The sequence below is a fragment of the Anastrepha obliqua genome, unplaced genomic scaffold, assembly GCF_027943255.1.
Source record: "Anastrepha obliqua isolate idAnaObli1 unplaced genomic scaffold, idAnaObli1_1.0 ptg000106l, whole genome shotgun sequence".
Taxonomy (NCBI): domain Eukaryota; kingdom Metazoa; phylum Arthropoda; class Insecta; order Diptera; family Tephritidae; genus Anastrepha; species Anastrepha obliqua.
Window position 1 is genome coordinate 34,193 of NW_026562223.1, and position 17,001 is coordinate 51,193.

Here is a 17,001-nt window from a genome sequence, read left to right on the forward strand (position 1 = left end):
CAATCCAAAACGTCGGGCAACGTATGGATACCCTGGCCATGCTTCAACATCGACGTCGGCGCAGAATATTCATGGCCTGAAGGTTATGCTGTGTATCTGGTGGGACCAGCTGGGTGTTGTGTATTATGATCTACTGAAACCGAATGAAACGATTACGGGGGATGTCTACCGACGACAATTGATGCGTTTGAGCCGAGCACTGCGAGAAAAACGGCCGCAATACGCCGATAGACACGACAAAGTTATTTTGCAACATGACAATGCTCGGCCACATGTTGCACAAGTGGTCAAAACATACTTAGAAACGCTCAAATGGGATGTCCTACCCCACCCGCCGTATAGTCCAGACCTTGCGCCATCCGATTACTATCTCTTCCGATCGATGCAACATGGCCTGGCTGACCAGCACTTCCGTAATTACGATGAAGTCAAAAAATGGATCGATTCGTGGATTGCGGCAAAACCGACCGAATTTTTCACAAAGGGAATCCGTGAATTGCCAGAAAGATGGGAAAAAGTAGTAGCAAGCGATGGACAATACTTTGAATATTAAATTTGTAACCATTTTACGCCAATAAAGTTTCAAATTTCGAAAAAAACCGCACGAACTTATTCATAGTCCTATTATTATGTTATAATATATTATATTATATTATATTATATTATATTTTATTATATTGCTCAAATTATAAGACTAATATTTGTCCTATGTGGTAACCTGGCATATGAAATGTCATCCACTACTTTGTACATTTTTGAGTTTATAAGTTTGAAATAAACCTTTGAGACATTCAGCAACGCGTTTCATTTAAGAAAACTGATTCTCTGTAACAATGGTTATGGGCCCAGAACGTGAAAAGGCCTTTTAAATACAAGATATATAAAATAAATTTGTAAATACGTGTGTGACGCGAAACACCGGTTTTTAATTTGCGATAAAAATGAGTCTCGCGCTGCAAATAGAAAAACTTACAGAAGACAATTACGACGTGTGGTCGGTATCGGTGCGCAGTGTGTTAATTACAACGGACTTGTGGAGCGCTGTTTGCGATGGATCGCCAGAAAAAGTAACTAGTAACTAGAAAAAGTAACCAGAAGTCGCTGGCATGTATATTTTTAAATGTGAAACCTACGCAGTTAATGCATATCAAACCATGCAAAACTGCGTCAGAAGCATGGCAAAAGTTACGCCGAATTCATATGTATGCCAGTTGGTCCTGTTAGAAAAGTTCAGTTGTACCAGAAACTATTACGTTTAAACATGCAGCAAGATGATAATGTATCAAAGTATGTACACTCGTTTATTGAGACGATCGACAAGCTTGCAGAGCTAAACATACATATAAACGACGAATTGAAAGTTATTATGCTGTTGTCGAGTCTTCCCAATTTGTGGGAAAACTTCGTTGTTGCTGTTGAGACTCGCGACAGATTGCCGACGTTCGATGCCATTAAGGCGAAAATTCTAGAAGAAGGTGTTCGTAGGCAAGAGCGAAATGAAAGAGAGGGCATGCAAGCAATTTATAAATGTGAGAATAAAACTAAAAATACAAGCATTGTAACAAAGCATACAAACACGGATAACACACACAACGATATGCAAAGTGAGGTGAATTCAAAGGCGACAAAGATACCGAAGATGCAAAAGAAAAATATTTGGTGCATTGACAGTGGCGCTACTTCACGTACCTAAGTTTTGTGATAAAAGTGTATTTATTTCTTTTATTGCGAAAGAAGTTAAAGTAATGTTGGCAGCAGATAAATTTGTTGAATCACACGGCATAGATACTGTAGAATTACAAAATGGTAATCAAAAAATAACCCACCAAAATGTTTTGTATGTTCCATCGTTGCGTATGAATTTTTTGTCTGTGAGTAAAGCAGCAGAATTTGGTAATTTCACCACATTCACATTTGAAAAACGATTAGACACAGTGAGAGATAAAACGAATGCAATAGTATTGCAAGCAAAACAAACAAATAACTTGTATTTGTACACTGAAAACAAATTAGTTAGCGTAAATATGTTAAGTGTTGATTCAATGGCAACGATGTGGCATAATAGTTATGAACATTTAAATTTTCAAAGCCTAAAACAACTTGGTGAGAATGGTCTGGTTTGTGGTATAAATTGGAAAAATATGACAAGGCAGGTAAATTGTGATACATGCAATAAAGCGAAAATTTGTACATTGCCATTTCCACGCAAAGTTGAACGTTCAACAAAGAAAGTGCTTGAACTTATACACACAGATGTGTATGGGCCTATGAATGTAAAATCATTGGATGGCAATCGGTATTTTGTCACATTCATAGACGATTTTTCTCGAAAAATGTTTGTATATTTTGTGAAAGCCAAAAATGAAGTTTTTAAAACATTCAAAGAATTAAAAAGCTATGTTGAATGTCAAATGGACTGTAATATTAAAACTTTGCGAAGCGATAACGGCACAGAGTATGTTAATGGTGATTTTGAAAATTATTTAAAAAGAGAACTGACGGTACCGTATACACCACAACAAAACGGTGTAGCGGAGCGAGCCAATAGAGTCATAGTTAAGATGGCGAAAAGTTTATTGATTCATGCAAATCTTGAAGAGTTTTTGTGGGCTGAGGCGGTGCAGACCGCAGTGTATTTGCGCAATAGATGTCCTACTCAAGTACTAAATCAAGTGAATCCATTTGAAATATGGAAAAAGCGCAAACCTTCGGTGAAACATCTACGTATTTTCGGGTCAAGAGCATTTGCAGTTAATAAAACAAGTAAGAAGAAGTTTGAAGCAAAATGCCATGAGTCTATATTTGTCGGATATTCAAATACAGGGTGAACGATATGAAGTATTACCAACTTCACACTGCTTGTATCTGTAAAACAGCTCATGACATCAACGCCAAAATTGTTCTAATGATGAAAAAAAATTCCCAATTGAGCAGTTCATAAACACTCAAAACGATTGTGTTTACTTGAGCGAACGCTCTTACGAGAATTTGAGCCTACGTATGGCCACTCTAATCAAATTCCCATCGCAGGTAAAGGGACCGCTGATGGACGCTCTACAATCGTTTTTATCGAGCCCGGTGTCAAAGTGAATGCGACTTTTTATCGGGAAAATGTTTTAGAAGCTGCTTTAGAGCCATGGACACGCAAACATTTCGGTCGTAGATACGCTTAAGTTTAATTCGTTCATATACATAAATATAGAAAGACTCACATACTTTATGTGGAACTAAAAAAATTTGAAATTTTTGTTTGTTTTGTGCAAGCTCGGTTGTTCAATACTACGCTGCTTCTAAGTCTCTGGAGCGTCATAATATCGTCTAAATAGGCATTATTTTGATCAGCCCATTCTAAGCAAATATTGTATGCTGATATAGTCTCCTCCTGTGTAACTTTCTTCGTATTTACTACCACGTTGTTTGTTTCTTCACCATCAGTAAGGTCACAATTGATACAGGGATCTTCATTTTGTTCAAAAGACTCCAAAATGGTTTCAGCAATCCATTGCTAAATTTCAGAATCGGATATTTACTGCAATGGTTTTATTTCTTGAAGCAAATTTGAAATTGCTTGAATATTGGATGTATCTTTAACAAGCTGTAAGCGTAACTCTGAAAGAGGGATGACATCTTCACTATCCCTTTCGGCTGTTACCTCAAACAGTTTTTGAAATGATGACTAAATGGAGGTCACATTAACAGCATCTCAGGCATTAGCTAAAAAGCATATTGCGTGTTTTAAGTTGATATTTCGCAGAGATTCGTCTATTGTTTTTCCACGGCGAACGATGTCACTTAAAAGGCTTGTTTTGTAGTTCAATTTCGTAAGTCTTATAACATTCTGGTCCATGGGCTGTATAAGTGCAGTACAGTTCGGAGGAAGACACATTACAGATATTTGACCATCACTACTCATTAACTCGCCGTCTTTGGGATGGCATGGAGCATTATCAATAAGCAATAGAGCCTTTTCGGGAAGATTTTCGGCTCGAAGGAACCCTTTTACCTGCAATTTTAGCAAATTTAAATTAATAAACCAAATTTTTTACAAACAAAGATGACCAGATGTACCTCTGGAACAAATGTTTTGTGAAACCATTCCTCAAACAAAGCCAAGGTCATCCAAGCACTTTTGTTTCTGTTCAGAATTCGTCCAATCTGGCACCAGCTTAATTTATAGCAACTTTCTATGTACCATAACATATCTACTAAGTATTGGTATTATTTCTTCGTACGCATCTGTTATTTACTTCATGATGTACATACATACATATGGTATTTATGCACAGTTAGCTTTAAACAGTTATTTTCGTGATATTCTGCTTTGTACTTAAAATGAGACGCTCAATAAAATTCATTGCTTGTACAGCTTCGAAGTGATCACACGTTTTACATTTTTGCTTAAACAGTTTCCTTTGTAGACAACTGAAATATCCGTAAAATTGTTAAGTGATCGTGGGTTTAATGATTTCCCAATAACCATTAGTTTTACTCTGTGATTTCCAGATGCATTCGTGCAAGCCAGAAAAGTTATTCTTTCCTTACTGATTCCAGAAGAGACCAGATTTATCGGCATTGTATATCTGGTCCTTGGTCAAACCTAAATCAGCAATTGTTTTGTTCAGTTTTTGTAAAAATGGATTAACTGAATGAGTCTTATTCGAAAGTTTTTCTCCACATATTTTGAGGTTTCGTATTCCATATCTTTTTTAAAGTTTGTAATCCAACCATTGCTAGCATGGAAGTCCCCGATTTTTTCTGAATTTTGGAATGGAGAAACTTGGCCTTTTGTTTAAGCATATCATAAGTGATTGGTAAATTCTTGGCTCGTTGATTTGCAAACCATTTCATCAATGCTCTTTCCATTTTAGGAATTGTAAATACGTGTGTGACGCGAAACACCGGTTTTTAATTTGCGATAAAAATGAGTCTCGCGCTGCAAATAGAAAAACTTACAGAAGACAATTACTAATTACAACGGACTTGTGGAGCCCTGTTTGCGATGGATCGCCAGAAAAAGTAACTAGTAACTAGAAAAAGTAACCAGAAGTCGCTGGCATGTATATTTTTAAATGTGAAACCTACGCAGTTAATGCATATCAAACCATGCAAAACTGCGTCAGAAGCATGGCAAAAGTTACGCCGAATTCATATGTATGCCAGTTGGTCCTGTTAGAAAAGTTCAGTTGTACCAGAAACTATTACGTTTAAACATGCAGCAAGATGATAATGTATCAAAGTATGTACACTCGTTTATTGAGACGATCGACAAGCTTGCAGAGCTAAACATACATATAAACGACGAATTGAAAGTTATTATGCTGTTGTCGAGTTTTCCCAATTTGTGGGAAAACTTCGTTGTTGCTGTTGAGACTCGCGACAGATTGCCGACGTTCGATGCCATTAAGGCGAAAATTCTAGAAGAAGGTGTTCGTAGGCAAGAGCGAAATGAAAGAGAGGGCATGCAAGCAATTTATAAATGTGAGAATAAAACTAAAAATACAAGCATTGTAACAAAGCATACAAACACGGATAACACACACAACGATATGCAAAGTGAGGTGAATTCAAAGGCGACAAAGATACCGAAGATGCAAAAGAAAAATATTTGGTGCATTGACAGTGGCGCTACTTCACGTACCTAAGTTTTGTGATAAAAGTGTATTTATTTCTTTTATTGCGAAAGAAGTTAAAGTAATGTTGGCAGCAGATAAATTTGTTGAATCACACGGCATAGATACTGTAGAATTACAAAATGGTAATCAAAAAATAACCCACCAAAATGTTTTGTATGTTCCATCGTTGCGTATGAATTTTTTGTCTGTGAGTAAAGCAGCAGAATTTGGTAATTTCACCACATTCACATTTGAAAAACGATTAGACACAGTGAGAGATAAAACGAATGCAATAGTATTGCAAGCAAAACAAACAAATAACTTGTATTTGTACACTGAAAACAAATTAGTTAGCGTAAATATGTTAAGTGTTGATTCAATGGCAACGATGTGGCATAATAGTTATGAACATTTAAATTTTCAAAGCCTAAAACAACTTGGTGAGAATGGTCTGGTTTGTGGTATAAATTGGAAAAATATGACAAGGCAGGTAAATTGTGATACATGCAATAAAGCGAAAATTTGTACATTGCCATTTCCACGCAAAGTTGAACGTTCAACAAAGAAAGTGCTTGAACTTATACACACAGATGTGTATGGGCCTATGAATGTAAAATCATTGGATGGCAATCGGTATTTTGTCACATTCATAGACGATTTTTCTCGAAAAATGTTTGTATATTTTGTGAAAGCCAAAAATGAAGTTTTTAAAACATTCAAAGAATTAAAAAGCTATGTTGAATGTCAAATGGACTGTAATATTAAAACTTTGCGAAGCGATAACGGCACAGAGTATGTTAATGGTGATTTTGAAAATTATTTAAAAAGAGAACTGACGGTACCGTATACACCACAACAAAACGGTGTAGCGGAGCGAGCCAATAGAGCCATAGTTAAGATGGCGAAAAGTTTATTGATTCATGCAAATCTTGAAGAGTTTTTGTGGGCTGAGGCGGTGCAGACCGCAGTGTATTTGCGCAATAGATGTCCTACTCAAGTACTAAATCAAGTGACTCCATTTGAAATATGGAAAAAGCGCAAACCTTCGGTGAAACATCTACGTATTTTCGGGTCAAGAGCATTTGCAGTTAATAAAACAAGTAAGAAGAAGTTTGAAGCAAAATGCCATGAGTCTATATTTGTCGGATATTCAAATACAGGGTGAACGATATGAAGTATTACCAACTTCACACTGCTTGTATCTGTAAAACAGCTCATGACATCAACGCCAAAATTGTTCTAATGACAGTCACCTCAAAGTTAATAAAATGTTTGTGTATCGCACTATAAAACGTTACAATGAGACTGGTAGCATTGCAACACGCTATGGAGCTGGACAAAAAAAAAAACGCAACAACGCCAGAAACGGTTCGGAAAGTGAAGGCTCGACTTGAACGGAATCCACGTCGAAGGTGAAGAAAAATGGCCAAAGAACTGAAAATATCGCAAGACAGCATTCGACGCATATTGGAAAATGAGCTTACCGTCAAGGCTTACAAGTTCCAAAAAGCACACGATCTTTCACTCCAGCAGAAAAAGTTCGGTGCGATAGAGCAAAGGAGTTGTTGCGCCTGCACGAACGTGGCGAATTTCCTAACATTGTGTTTTCTGATGAAAAAAATTTCCCAATTGAGCAGTTCATAAACACTCAAAACGATTGTGTTTACTTGAGCGAACGCTCTTACGAGAATTTGAGCCTACGTATGGCCACTCTAATCAAATTCCCATCGCAGGTAAAGGGACCGCTGATGGACGCTCTACAATCGTTTTTATCGAGCCCGGTGTCAAAGTGAATGCGACTTTTTATCGGGAAAATGTTTTAGAAGCTGCTTTAGAGCCATGGACACGCAAACATTTCGGTCGTAGATACGCTTAAGTTTAATTCGTTCATATACATAAATATAGAAAGACTCACATACTTTATGTGGAACTAAAAAAATTTGAAATTTTTGTTTGTTTTGTGCAAGCTCGGTTGTTCAATACTACGCTGCTTCTAAGTCTCTGGAGCGTCATAATATCGTCTAAATAGGCATTATTTTGATCAGCCCATTCTAAGCAAATATTGTATGCTGATATAGTCTCCTCCTGTGTAACTTTCTTCGTATTTACTACCACGTTGTTTGTTTCTTCTGATGGTGAAGTTTGGCCACAATTGATACAGGGATCTTCATTTTGTTCAAAAGACTCCAAAATGGTTTCAGCAATCCATTGCTAAATTTCAGAATCGGATATTTACTGCAATGGTTTTATTTCTTGAAGCAAATTTGAAATTGCTTGAATATTGGATGTATCTTTAACAAGCTGTAAGCGTAACTCTGAAAGAGGGATGACATCTTCACTATCCCTTTCGGCTGTTACCTCAAACAGTTTTTGAAATGATGACTGAATGGAGGTCACATTAACAGCATCCCAGGCATTAGCTAAAAAGCATATTGCGTGTTTTAAGTTGATATTTCGCAGAGATTCGTCTATTGTTTTTCCACGGCGAACGATGTCACTTAAAAGGCTTGTTTTGTAGTTCAATTTCGTAAGTCTTATAACATTCTGGTCCATGGGCTGTATAAGTGCAGTACAGTTCGGAGGAAGACACATTACAGATATTTGACCATCACTACTCATTAACTCGCCGTCTTTGGGATGGCATGGAGCATTATCAATAAGCAATAGAGCCTTTTCGGGAAGATTTTCGGCTCGAAGGAACCCTTTTACCTGCAATTTTAGCAAATTTAAATTAATAAACCAAATTTTTTACAAACAAAGATTACCAGATGTACCTCTGGAACAAATGTTTTGTGAAACCATTCCTCAAACAAAGCCAAGGTCATCCAAGCACTTTTGTTTCTGTTCAGAATTCGTCCAATCTGGCACCAGCTTAATTTATAGCAACTTTCTATGTACCATAACATATCTACTAAGTATTGGTATTATTTCTTCGTACGCATCTGTTATTTACTTCATGATGTACATACATACATATGGTATTTATGCACAGTTAGCTTTAAACAGTTATTTTCCTGATATTCTGCTTTGTACTTAAAATGAGACGCTCAATAAAATTCATTGCTTGTACAGCTTCGCAGTGATCACACGTTTTACATTTTTGCTTAAACAGTTTCCTTTGTAGACAACTGAAATATCCGTAAAATTGTTAAGTGATCGTGGGTTTAATGATTTCCCAATAACCATTAGTTTTACTCTGTGATTTCCAGATGCATTCGTGCAAGCCAGAAAAGTTATTCTTTCCTTACTGATTCCAGAAGAGACCAGATTTATCGGCATTGTATATCTGGTCCTTGGTCAAACCTAAATCAGCAATTGTTTTGTTCAGTTTTTGTAAAAATGGATTAACTGAATGAGTCTTATTCGAAAGTTTTTCTCCACATATTTTGAGGTTTCGTATTCCATATCTTTCTTAAAGTTTGTAATCCAACCATTGCTAGCATGGAAGTCCCCGATTTTTTCTGAATTTTGGAATGGAGAAACTTGGCCTTTTGTTTAAGCATATCATAAGTGATTGGTAAATTCTTGGCTCGTTGATTTGCAAACCATTTCATCAATGCTCTTTCCATTTTAGGAAGCTCTGCAGGCTTAAACGTTTTTCTCTTCCCAGGACCAGGTTCAGCATGCGCCAGAAACTTCCTTATGGTGTTCTTCTTATTCTTAATGCGGTTTATTGTTGACCTGTGCACGTGAAAACTTTTGGCTAAGGCATCGATAGAAAATCCTTCACTTTGCTTCCTTAAAATTTCAGCTTTTTGCTTTATTGTAAGCAACGTAAATTTTTTCCCTGCCATTGTGAGACCGCACTCAATGAAACGTCCGTTAAAATTGATTCAAATGTCCCAAAATACACGTGATTCAAATGTCCCAAAATACACGTGCGTAAGAGAAATAGCCAATCGCAGCAACTCATTTCCGAAATAAATCGGGACTTCCCCGAATTTTATTGAATCTAAGGAACCGTTACCAAAGGCAACAAGGCAATGTCGCAAGTATCGAGTTCAAATTTTTTGGATGTCGCAAGTACTGAGTACGTAATGGAAAAATTTATTATATTATATTATATTATATTATATTATATTATATTATATTATATTATATTATATTATATTATATTATATTATATTATATTATATTATATTATATTATATTATAATATATTATATTATTTTATATTATATTATATTATATTTTATTATATTGTTCAAATTATAAGACTAATATTTGTCCTATGTGGTAAGCTGGCATATGAAATGTCATCCACTACTTTGTACATTTTTGAGTTTATAAGTTTGAAATAAACCTTTGAGACATTCAGCTGCGCGTTTCATTTAAGAAAATTGATTCTCTGTAACAATGGTTATGGGCCCAGAACGTGAAAACTGCCTTTAAATACAAGATATATAAAATAAATTTGTAAATACGTGTGTGACGCGAAACACCGGTTTTTAATTTGCGATAAAAATGAGTCTCGCGCTGCAAATAGAAAAACTTACAGAAGACAATTACGACGTGTGGTCGGTATCGGTGCGCAGTGTGTTAATTACAACGGACTTGTGGAGCGCTGCTTGCGATGGATCGCCAGAAAAAGTAACTAGTAACTAGAAAAAGTAACCAGAAGGCGCTGGCATGTATATTTTTAAATGTGAAACCTACGCAGTTTATGCATATCAAACCATGCAAAACTGCGTCAGAAGCATGGCAAAAGTTATGCCGAATTCATATGTATGCCAGTTGGTCCTGTTAGAAAAGTTCAGTTGTACCAGAAACTATTACGTTTAAACATGCAGCAAGATGATAATGTATCAAAGTATGTACACTCGTTTATTGAGACGATCGACAAGCTTGCAGAGCTAAACATACATATAAACGACGAATTGAAAGTTATTATGCTGTTGTCGAGTCTTCCCAATTTGTGGGAAAACTTCGTTGTTGCTGTTGAGACTCGCGACAGATTGCCGACGTTCGATGCCATTAAGGCGAAAATTCTAGAAGAAGGTGTTCGTAGGCAAGAGCGAAATGAAAGAGAGGGCATGCAAGCAATTTATAAATGTGAGAATAAAACTAAAAATACAAGCATTGTAACAAAGCATACAAACACGGATAACACACACAACGATATGCAAAGTGAGGTGAATTCAAAGGCGACAAAGATACCGAAGATGCAAAAGAAAAATATTTGGTGCATTGACAGTGGCGCTACTTCACGTACCTAAGTTTTGTGATAAAAGTGTATTTATTTCTTTTATTGCGAAAGAAGTTAAAGTAATGTTGGCAGCAGATAAATTTGTTGAATCACACTACAGTATCTAGTAGAATTACAAAATGGTAATCAAAAAATAACCCATCAAAATGTTTTGTATGTTCCATCGTTGCGTATGAATTTTTTGTCTGTGAGTAAAGCAGCAGAATTTGGTAATTTCACCACATTCACATTTGAAAAACGATTAGACAGTGAGAGATAAAACGAATGCAATAGTATTGCAAGCAAAACAAACAAATAACTTGTATTTGTACACTGAAAACAAATTAGTTAGCGTAAATATGTTAAGTGTTGATTCAATGGCAACGATGTGGCATAATAGTTATGAACCTTTAAATTTTCAAAGCCTAAAACAACTTGGTGAGAATGGTCTGGTTTGTGGTATAAATTGGAAAAATATGACAAGGCAGGTAAATTGTGATACATGCAATAAAGCGAAAATTTGTACATTGCCATTTCCACGCAAAGTTGAACGTTCAACAAAGAAAGTGGGTGAACTTATACACACAGATATGTATGGGCCTATGAATGTAAAATTATTGGATGGCAATCGGTATTTTGTCACATTCATAGACGATTTTTCTCGAAAAATGTTTGTATATTTTGTGAAAGCCAAAAATGAAGTTTTTAAAAAATTCAAAGAATTAAAAAGCTATGTTGAATGTCAAATGGACTGTAATATTAAAACTTTGCGAAGCGATAACGGCACAGAGTATGTTAATGGTGATTTTGAAAATTATTTAAAAAATTGTGGCATAAAAAGAGAACTGACGGTGCCGTATACACCACAACAAAACGGTGTAGCGGAGCGAGCCAATAGAGCCATAGTTAAGATGGCGAAAAGTTTATTGATTCATGCAAATCTTGAAGAGTTTTTGTGGGCTGAGGCGGTGCAGACCGCAGTGTATTTGCGCAATAGATGTCCTACTCAAGTACTAAATCAAGTGACTCCATTTGAAATATGGAAAAAGCGCAAACCTTCGGTGAAACATCTACGTATTTTCGGGTCAAGAGCATTTGCAGTTAATAAAACAAGTAAGAAGAAGTTTGAAGCAAAATGCCATGAGTCTATATTTGTCGGATATTCAAATACAGGGTGAACGATATGAAGTATTACCAACTTCACACTGCTTTTATCTGTAAAACAGCTCATGACATCAACGCCAAAATTGTTCTAATGACAGTCACCTCAAAGTTAATAAAATGTTTATGTATCGCACTATAAAACGTTACAATGAGACTGGTAGCATTGCAACACGCTATGGAGCTGGACAAAAAAAAAACGCAACAACGCCAGAAATGGTTCGGAAAGTGAAGGCTCGACTTGAACGGAATCCACGTCGAAGGTGAAGAAAAATGGCCAAAGAACTGAAAATATCGCAAGACAGCATTCGACGCATATTGGAAAATGAGCTCACCGTCAAGGCTTACAAGTTCCAAAAAGCACACGATCTTTCACTCCAGCAGAAAAAGTTCGGTGCGATAGAGCAAAGGAGTTGTTGCGCCTGCACGAACGTGGCGAATTTCCTAACATTGTGTTTTCTGATGAAAAAAATTTCCCAATTGAGCAGTTCATAAACACTCAAAACGATTGTGTTTACTTGAGCGAACGCTCTTACGAGAATTTGAGCCTACGTATGGCCACTCTAATCAAATTCCCATCGCAGGTAAAGGGACCGCTGATGGACGCTCTACAATCGTTTTTATCGAGCCCGGTGTCAAAGTGAATGCGACTTTTTATCGGGAAAATGTTTTAGAAGCTGCTTTAGAGCCATGGACACGCAAACATTTCGGTCGTAGATACGCTTAAGTTTAATTCGTTCATATACATAAATATAGAAAGACTCACATACTTTATGTGGAACTAAAAAAATTTGAAATTTTTGTTTGTTTTGTGCAAGCTCGGTTGTTCAATACTACGCTGCTTCTAAGTCTCTGGAGCGTCATAATATCGTCTAAATAGGCATTATTTTGATCAGCCCATTCTAAGCAAATATTGTATGCTGATATAGTCTCCTAACTTTCTTCGTATTTACTACCACGTTGTTTGTTTCTTCACCATCAGTAAGGTCACAATTGATACAGGGATCTTCATTTTGTTCAAAAGACTCCAAAATGGTTTCAGCAATCCATTGCTAAATTTCAGAATCGGATATTTGCTGCAATGGTTTTATTTCTTGAAGCAAATTTGAAATTGCTTGAATATTGGATGTATCTTTAACAAGCTGTAAGCGTAACTCTGAAAGAGGGATGACATCTTCACTATCCCTTTCGGCTGTTACCTCAAACAATTTTTGAAATGATGACTGAATGGAGGTCACATTAACAGCATCCCAGGCATTAGCTAAAAAGCATATTGCGTGTTTTAAGTTGATATTTCGCAGAGATTCGTCTATTGTTTTTCCACGGCGAACGATGTCACTTAAAAGGCTTGTTTTGTAGTTCAATTTCGTAAGTCTTATAACATTCTGGTCCATGGGCTGTATAAGTGCAGTACAGTTCGGAGGAAGACACATTACAGATATTTGACCATCACTACTCATTAACTCGCCGTCTTTGGGATGGCATGGAGCATTATCAATAAGCAATAGAGCCTTTTCGGGAAGATTTTCGGCTCGAAGGAACCCTTTTACCTGCAATTTTAGCAAATTTAAATTAATAAACCAAATTTTTTACAAACAAAGATGACCAGATGTACCTCTGGAACAAATGTTTTGTGAAACCATTCCTCAAATAAAGCCAAGGTCATCCAAGCACTTTTGTTTCTGTTCAGAATTCGTCCAATCTGGCACCAGCTTAATTTATAGCAACTTTCTATGTACCATAATATATCTACTATGTATTGGTATTATTTCTTCGTACGCATCTGTTATTTACTTCATGATGTACATACATACATATGGTATTTATGCACAGTTAGCTTTAAACAGTTATTTGCCTGATATTCTGCTTTGTACTTAAAATGAGACGCTCAATAAAATTCATTGCTTGTACAGCTTCGAACCCCTTGGGGGAGCCTGTTATCCCTAGAGGGCGCGTCCCCAGGTGGTGGATAGGGGAACACCTCCCAGATATGGAAGGTAGGAGAGTTGGTCTCCCGCGAACCACACAGGCCGAAGACGTAAACTTCGTTAAAAAAACTCCCTTAAGCCAAGGTGTGATGCGACCCGTGCCTATTGGGTGGGTTTGGCAGCCGGGGGACTAAACAAGGCTGTCTTTGAACGGAGCCCTCCTGATATCAGGCCGCCTCAGGTTGTAACGGTGGCCTTGCCGTGGTATGGGGCGCTGCCATGGTCGACCGGTTATTTCCCCTAATTCCTCTTTGGTCACCGCGCATGGCGACATGCGCAGCCCCTTGGGCGGGGCAGGTGACCGTACGAACCAGAACAATGAAACCAACAAAAAAACAAAAATCGGATGGCGGCGAGAAACAGACGGACAAAGTGACGGAAGGACAAACGGACGCACTGACAGCACAAGACAGACAAACGGACACACAAACTAAGCGACAGGACAAACAATCGGTTACCCATGACAAACTGGGGATCGGATCCTCCACGGAGGATGAGCTCCTGGCCTCTAGCCAGGAAGCAGTTGAGGGTAAAGCTGTGGGCCACAGCACGCCAACAACAATAAATGAACCTACAACATCCGCTAAAGCCATGGGGCAAAAGCGCGCCAATAAAGGCCCATCAAGGTACAAGCTCTACCAGAGGTCTCTCGCTATCCTTGGCAGGATTCATAAGAACGAGACCGAAGGTAAAGCTCATCCCAAAGATGAGGCTGACAGGGCAAGGTGTCAAAAGGTGGTGGACGAATATCTGGTATTCCAAACCGCCCGAAAGACAGAGGCCAAAAAACGTAACCGTTCGCAAGACGAAAACAAAAGGGCAACAAAGAAGCACAAGATCTCAGATCAGGGTGCGGTTGTCCCCAAACTTACGAAACAATTCAGTGAGGTGGCAAGGGACCATCTTCAAATGGCACTGGTGGACGAAACTTCCAACCGCGGCAAACCTGTGCTGGAAAAATGGTCGGAGATTGAGGCTCGGTTGTCTCGCATAATCGTCGACCATGTCATGGCGAACCCGGAGGGTCAATCGCCAGGTTTCGACTCGGTGGAAGTGGTTCGCGGTTGCCGGTTAATCAAATGATGACCGGTTAATCAAAATGACCAGTACTCATTGCATTTCCTGACAAAAGCGATTGGTGAAATCCAGAACAGCTGGGATGGCTTGAGGCTCAAGCTCATTCCAGCTAGCGAGATACCACGAAGGCCGAGGGCTCGCATCTGGATACCAAACATGGAGTTTGAAGCCAATCAGTTAATTCCCTATCTCCAGGCTCACAACCGCGCAGTGCCGATGGCCGATTGGTCGATCATCAAAGCGGAGGCTCCGCAAAGGCACAGCGTGTCGTTCCTCCTTCAAATTACAGAAGAGAGCCTTGAACCACTGCAAAAAGTGGAAAATAAACTTCGGTTTGGCATACGGAAGGCCCAGCTGAAGATATTCCGTTCAGCGAATCCGGAGGAGGAGCAGGATGAGGTTGACGGCACCAGCGAACTGCTGACTGGCATGCAGTTAAATGACGCCGAACCTGCGGAAGCAAACCAATAAAAAATGGTTTTAAAGGTTTCCAAATTAACCTGCAGCATTCGCAAACTGCAACGGACAACCTAACCGTTCTCCTAGGGGAGGAGAACGTTGACATAGCCTTAATCCAGGAACCCTGGGTGCGGAGCAACGAGGTGAAGGGGTTCCCTGGAAGAAACTACAATCTGTACTATAAGCGTACTCAAGGTAATCCTAGATCATGCATTGTAGCCAAAAAACACTTAAACATATTTTTAATCCCATCATACAGTTCACAGGATGTGACGGCCGTTGAGGTGGAAGCTGCTGACGGTGTCAGCATCACACTTGCATCCATCTATATGGTACATGATCGGCCAGCACCGCCCGAGGAGGCTTGTGGGCTTGTGCTTGAAGGAACCAGAAACAAAACCCTGCTACTCGGATGCGACGCCAACGCGAGGCATGCGTTGTGGGGAAGCTCTGAGACAAACGACCGAGGTGAGTCTTTATATAATTTTATTATTAATACTAACTTATCGGTATGTAACAGGGGTAACACTCCCACTTTCACCTTTCCTAGTACGGAGTACTTCAGAGGATGGGAGGAAGTGATTGATTTTACTCTACTGTCTGAAAATAGCTCAGTAAGGGTAGATAATTGGAGGGTATCCAATAAAAGGTCCTTTTCTGATCATAGTTGGATCCTCTACGATTTGGATCTTAAGGTAGATCCACCCCTACCGTATCGAAATCCTTTAAGAACCAACTGGAAGAGGTTCAAAAATGCAGTAAACAATAGGTTAGGAGAGATTCCTATCTCTCAAATCACGCTCACGGAAAACCTTGAGAGTAGGGTCATAACACTGGAAAAGGCATTTAGTAGGGCCTACAAAACGTCCTGCCCCATAAAATTTAGCAAAAAAACTCACCCTCCTTGGTGGAGCAGTGAGCTCTTAAAACTAAGGGAAAAATCTAGATCAACGTTTAACCTCAGCTACTCGACGGGAAATTGGGAATTGTACAGAGAAAGTCGGAGACAGTACAAAAAGGCAATCAGGGCCGCCAAAAAAGAGAGCTGGAGGGAATTTTGCTCGTCAATCGAATCCACCAGGGATTCTGCTAGGCTCAGCCGTGTTCTTTCCAAAGACCACTCAATGGCTTCTTGGGTCAAGAAACCTGATGGAACTTGGACTGCTACAGCAGAGGAATCGCTAGAGCTTCTGCTAAACACGCATTTTCCGGGATGCAGCGCTTACGAAAGTGAGAGGGGAAACATTAGGCGGAACCAATATAATCCACAGCATCTTGCAAATGAAATTATTACCAAAGAAAAAGTTGCATGGGCAATCAAATCTTTCTCACCCTTTAAATCTCCGGGGCCAGATGGGATCATTCCAAAGATGTTACAGGAAACCCTGGACTGTATCCTACCATGGCTAGAGGAAATTTTTAAAGCGTGTTTAAACTTAGGCCATATTCCAGATAGCTGGAAACTAGTCAAGGTCGTCTTCATACCAAAAGTAGGTAGAAGAGGACATGAATCAGCGGA

The 17,001-nt window shown here is 38.6% G+C and overlaps 2 protein-coding genes across 2 annotated transcripts; one reads left to right on the top strand and one right to left on the bottom strand.

Moving 5' to 3' along the window:
• Positions 1 to 3,703: 3,703 nt before the first annotated feature.
• On the bottom strand, positions 3,704 to 4,200 carry LOC129251923 (jerky protein homolog-like). The gene is made up of 2 exons (XM_054890872.1): positions 4,069 to 4,200; positions 3,704 to 4,003 (listed from the first exon to the last, which is right to left on the bottom strand). The coding sequence occupies exons 1-2, from the start codon at positions 4,198 to 4,200 to the stop codon at positions 3,704 to 3,706; spliced, it is 432 nt and encodes a 143-aa protein (XP_054746847.1).
• A 10,337-nt stretch (positions 4,201 to 14,537) lies between these two features.
• LOC129251924 (uncharacterized) lies at positions 14,538 to 15,029 on the top strand. Its single transcript, XM_054890873.1, has one exon. It carries the CDS (start codon positions 14,538 to 14,540, stop codon positions 15,027 to 15,029), a length of 492 nt encoding a protein of 163 aa, XP_054746848.1.
• Positions 15,030 to 17,001: the final 1,972 nt, after the last annotated feature.

What these genes read in the sequence shown, in the direction of transcription:
- LOC129251923 (XM_054890872.1), bottom strand. Translation starts at nt 4,200, where the DNA reads ATGTTATGGTACATAGAAAGTTGCTATAAATTAAGCTGGTGCCAGATT. An exon ending in ACAAAACATTTGTTCCAGAG is followed by an intron (nt 4,004 to 4,068) that starts GTACATCTGGTC and finishes CTAAAATTGCAG; the next exon opens with GTAAAAGGGTTCCTTCGAGC.
- LOC129251924 (XM_054890873.1), top strand. Translation starts at nt 14,538, where the DNA reads ATGGGGCAAAAGCGCGCCAATAAAGGCCCATCAAGGTACAAGCTCTAC.